The 5,557-nt window shown below is 35.1% G+C and overlaps 1 protein-coding gene across 1 annotated transcript; it reads left to right on the top strand.

Moving 5' to 3' along the window:
* The first annotated feature begins 473 nt into the window (after positions 1-473).
* Positions 474-1,463, top strand: LOC128647099 (taste receptor type 2 member 40-like). The gene has a single exon (XM_053699915.1). The coding sequence runs from the start codon at positions 474-476 to the stop codon at positions 1,461-1,463; it is 990 nt and encodes a 329-aa protein (XP_053555890.1).
* The last annotated feature ends 4,094 nt before the right edge of the window (positions 1,464-5,557 follow it).

The raw sequence follows: 5,557 nt of genomic DNA, 5'->3' as shown, positions 1-5,557 counted from the left end.
ACATGTGCTTTTGCTTGGACTTTGCCCATTACATGACTGTGGAAGTTGACACTTGAGTGCCCGGTGCTCTTTTTCAGTTAGTGGCCTGCTGTCTTAGTTTACATGCTAGCATGTAGGGGATTGCTGGTTTAGGCATTAACCACTGTTTTCTCTCTATGCCTTATAGGTGTTTGTCTATTTGTGCATATGCTTGTTGTTTGTGGTGAGTGTGGAATTGGCAGACTATTCTGCTCCTCTTTTTTTGCAATAAAGCACTTTTTCTACTGAGGGCAGCCTTGTCCTTCTTTAGCAGGCAATATTTAGTATCCTGCTCTCTCTTGGACATTTTTGGTTTACTACATTTTTATAAAAAAATACCTATTTAATTTTGCCCTCTGATCTAACTAAATTTTCTTTAATTTCAGCTCTCATCCCTTTTTCTTAAAAGTTTTCATGCAAAACCTAATTACTGGATCATCAGAAGAAGACAAATAATGCTGGGAGTTTTCCTCATTGCATCTATGGCTGTTCTGGGGGTGACCACTCTGATGGGGATTATCACAAATTTTATTATTGTAGCGGTGAATCTTGCTGATAAGGTGAAGGGAAAAAATCTCAGTTCTTCAGATCTTATCTTGGTCACTCTTGGAATGTCAAATATAACATTCCAATTCACCATGACAGCTAATGACTTTGTGAGCATATTGTGGAGTGACCTGTATTTTTCAGATGCAGTTTATGCCATCTTTAATGCTTTGCTGTTTTTACCTATTTTCTCCAGCTTCTGGTTTACCGTCTGTCTTTGTGTTTATTATTGCTTACAAATTGTCATTTTCACTCATCCTTTTCTTGTGCGCCTTAAACTGGGAATCTCTAAGTTAGTACCATGGCTACTTGTAGCTTCAGTGTTCATCTCCATGGCCATCAGCATTCCAGCTTTGTGGAGCACCTACAGGGATGATCAAAATAAGAATATATCAAGCAATATATCAAGCAACCAGAGTTTAGAGAAGGATGTACCCAAATTAAGTGTCATATATATGATTTCCAGCAACATCCTTGGTTGTACTCTCCCTTTAGTGCTTGTTGCTGTTTCTAATGGTTTAATCATCTATTCACTTGCAATTAACAGAAACAAAGAAGAAAAGAGCAAGAGTGAAGGACGGAGCCCCCGCACAGAAGCAAGAGAGCGGGCGGCAAGGACTGTTGGCAGCTTATTGCTCCTCTACATGTCATTCTACATCTCTGAGATCATTATGTTTGTGGATCTCTTCCCACCTAATAGTCCTGGATTTTGTGTCTGTTTGATGGTTATATATATCTACTCCCCTGCACAATCAGTGATCCTGATTCTTGGCAACCCAAAACTGAGAAAAGCATTTCGGAGCATACTCAAAATCTTAGAGAGATGGAAGCAGGAAAAGGTGAAAACACCAAAAATAATTTTTGTTACTCTTAAAGTTCACAAAACAGTTGGCACCTGAACAAAAGTATCGCTATTTACAATGGGTACTATAACTGAAATGAAAATAATAAACTATATAAAATATTTACACCTAATGCATATACATTTTTTATATACTGTATTCAAAACGGCAGATTTCATGTGCGCAGGTGTGTAAGACACAAATATGGTCATTTTAAACACATACTTTTTGCTTCTTTGTTCCCTGAACTTTCTATTGAAGTTGTAATATTGATGGATTCTATTAGATCTCAAAAACATGGAGGCCCTTGTAAATCTGCACTTATAAATATAATGCACATTTGCATTTTAGCTAAATTTCAGACAGTTGACGTTACAATTACAAAGAATGTTAAGAGACCTTAAATAAAACGCTAGTAAACACAGCCTTTTTCATTTAAATGAATTGGTGGCTTGACATTTTTTAAACATTATTTACTTAAATACTTTACAGCAGGTGTGTCACAAATGCACAAAAAACATGTATCACACATCTTAGCAGATCTCACATCAGATGGGAAATGTAGGAATCTCTCTATTGCAGCTATATATCCAAACAGCCCCCAGATTAGATTAATATCCAAGAACTCATCTTTAGTAGCTGTGTGCCAAAAAAATACTTCAGATCAAATAAATTACCCCAGCAACCCTTTTTTGGCAGTTTAGGAGGCAGGTGGTGACTGAAATATCAGAAAGGAACAGAGACATATGGCTTGGTGAAACCAAATTGTTGGCCATGTTCTGATTCATGGGGAATTGGTTGGAAAATCTTGCTTTAGAGATAATCGGTTGATCACAATCATTTAGAAATAATTTTCTAGATTTTTTCAATTGAAAAATACCATAAATGTCTATGGCTTTTTGTTAGCAGATAAATCCTTAGATAAACTTTTCTAAAGGATTGTGATTAACCCCAATAGTGTCTTTATAGAATTTTTAGTAAACTTTTTCTAAATATTATTTGAGAAAGAAGCATTTACATTACAATAACTCATGCTCAGTTTTACTCTAGAATGATGGACAAGGAATGCTTTCAAATTCACCATTTAGTGAATAGGTTATATGTGAAACAATGACAATTAAAGATGTTCAACATACAGGAATACCCCTCTAATACAGCAGGCTAGGGACTGGTCACCGTGAAATGTAAACCGCCTTAAATCGGAGCAAGGCGGTTTTAGCTCTCACTTGCTAGTTTGTTTAAAAAAACATTTGAACTAACATATATTAGTTGTGCAATAGCGCTAACTCTAGTTTAACGCTAGCACATTACAGTAAAGTATTAGTATTCAATAAAACTGTGCAGTACCCGAAAAACAGTGACAATTACTGTTTTAACATTTTCCAGAAAACAACACTCAGTGCACAGCAGTGCGGTAAACAGTCTGAACTGCACATAACAAAATGACACCAGTCGCTTGTCGGTGTCATATTGCTTAAAAATCCTTGTAGGTTGGACTTCAGCTTCCTATTAGCTCTGTATTAGCAAATAGCTGCAAAGAGAAGCTCTATAAAGTGGGGTATTCCTGTATTTTTTTTATAAAACATGCTCAATAAAAGCTTTTTGAATTTAGCAAGACATGAATATTGCACGCTGCATTATTGATGCTTATTACATGAAGCTTTTAAACACAGCAATGAAAAATAGCTTTAAGTGCCCCCCTATTTTAATCCATCAGAAACCTGTTTGAAAAGATTGTGTAGCAGCTCAGTAACTTTTTTTGTTTGGGTTTTACTTAGACATTCATGAGAAAACCTGAAATTTGAATTAGTTAAAAACTCTTGAATTAGGAAACATTCTAATAGCATTAAACATATGCTAAACAAATGAAAATTGAGAAGAACCAGTGGTATCTGAGGTGAATCTAATTCAGTTTTTTGGTAATTTATTTAACAATATATTCAGGCAAGCAACAGATACGAGTTAATTGTAGTCAAAGCAGCTGCAGGAATATCATTTTAAATGAGCTTGGCTCTCTCTGTCCCACACCCACTGGGATGTTGATTTCTGCTGCTGCATTTTTATAAGGAATAATGCAGTAATTCATGTTTTTCAGTATAGGCGGTGGTTTCAACAGGGAAAAAGCACATATTAAAATGACAAAACAGATGAAAGACTACTTTGTATGCAATTTATTATACTGCAGCAGGTAAAATCAATTATTGGAAACAATAAAGGGGAGAAAAGTAATATCAGTTTATGACGTTTGCAAGGAATTAGATATAGTAGTGTGTAATTTTCTGTTTTAATATACAAACCCTTAATTGCAATTATAAGATAACATGATGATGATCATATTTAATCTGAGTTCAAGGTTTGTTGTGCAAAACTGCAATCTGAATTGAACATTTGCAAATAGCCAAGAGGTCAAGGCTCTGGGTTTTGGGGGAGTATATTAAATTGGTTACAAATGACACCTTTATTTGCTATTTGCATGATATGTTTTTGCCTGTTGAAACTGACACCTATATTGAAAATCTAAGTTTGCCTTTAAAGATAAATGGATGCTGTTTTATGCTGTTTTAAATTGATTAATATGGATTTAAATATGAAAACCTAATGAATGTCATACAATGCACTTTGCACGCAAATTCAGATGGAATAGAATGGACCACAATGTCTTTTTAATTTGGGAAACATAAAGAGTCATTAAACTCTTCATTTAAAGGGACATTCTACTACAGAATTGTTTTTTTTTTTTTTTAAAAAAAGATAGATAATACATTTAATCCCTATAATCCCCAGTTTTGCATAACCAACACTGTTATATCAATACACGTTTTACCTTTGTGATCACCTTGTATCTAAGTCTCTGCAGACTGCCACCTTCTTTCAGTTCTTTTGACAGACTTGCATTTTAGCCAGTCAGTGTCCTGTCATAAGTAACTCCACGGGAGTGAGCACAATGTTATCTATATGGCACACATGAACTAATACCCTCAAGCTGTGGGAACTGTCAAATGCATTCAGATAAGAGGTGGCCTTTAAGGGCTTAGAAATTAGCATATGATCCTACCTAGATTTAGCTTTCAACTAAGAATACCAAGAGAACAAAGCAAATTTGATGATAAAAGTAAATTGGAACATTGTTTTAAGTTACATGCCCTATCTGAATCCTGAAAGTTTAATTCTGACTAAACTGTCCCTTTAATTCCACTCAAAAGGCTTTATTTTGCCAGCTTTTCCTATAATTGAAATCTGAGTGGTTGTATATATTGTGCTGTATAAATGTATGGTAACATCTATGACTAAGGCAATAGCTGAAACACATCAGATGTAACCCGCAGCCATGTCGTTTAATTGTGAATAATAAAGGAATTGCTTTTGAGGAAGAAGAGATGGCCCTTCTCTCTTTTTGTTTGATTTAACTATACCAAATGACCTATGCACCTTTTTGTTGGCTCCCTGTGATTCACATCTTGGGTTGGCATTCAGACATAGAGAGCTGAAGTGAATTAGTCAGCGCCCGGAGAGAGACTGTAACTTCAGATTACGTGCGAGGAAAGAGAGGGGTGGTTATGGACACTGCTACTTACCATGTTCCATGTCAACAGAGCTTCAAAGCAGTTCACTGGGCCAGAAGCCTTTGGACACAAGCCCAATCTGCTGCACAGCTCATTTAAAGTGAGAGGTTTGCAGTGTTGAGCGATGGGCATTCATACATTGTCCTTTCTGAGGCATATCAAGGTAAGGTTACTTCTGCTCCATTACAAATCTCTTTGTTATGGTGAGCTGTATACTTTTCACAGCTCTCGATATTACCATGATTGGTCACTGACTATGGTTTGTAGCACATTTCAAGGGGTACATTTTGTATTGAGATAAGATAAACACTCAACAGGCTTTTCAAAGATTTAAAACATTAAAAAAATGTCTGATGATGTTTTCTAATGCAGTGTTTAATTTCAGATGCATACATAAACAAATTACTTCAATGTGTTTTTAATTCAGATTGTTAAATGAATAAAAATGGAATCCCTAGTTATCACTGCTATGAAAAAAAATAAATTTACATAGCAATTATTTAGGAAATTAAATTCCAGAAATATTTGTTTTAGTATATGCTTGTAGTAATTCTAATAATATATGTTCTATTCAAGTGTAAACGTTTA

Source organism: Bombina bombina, chromosome 2 (assembly GCF_027579735.1).
Source record: "Bombina bombina isolate aBomBom1 chromosome 2, aBomBom1.pri, whole genome shotgun sequence".
Lineage (NCBI taxonomy): Eukaryota > Metazoa > Chordata > Amphibia > Anura > Bombinatoridae > Bombina > Bombina bombina.
The sequence above is the reverse complement of the archived record's forward strand: the minus strand, read 5'-3'. Positions and strand labels throughout refer to the sequence as shown.

Coding starts and splice junctions, on each gene's coding strand:
- LOC128647099 (XM_053699915.1), top strand. CDS start 474: ATGCTGGGAGTTTTCCTCATTGCATCTATGGCTGTTCTGGGGGTGACC.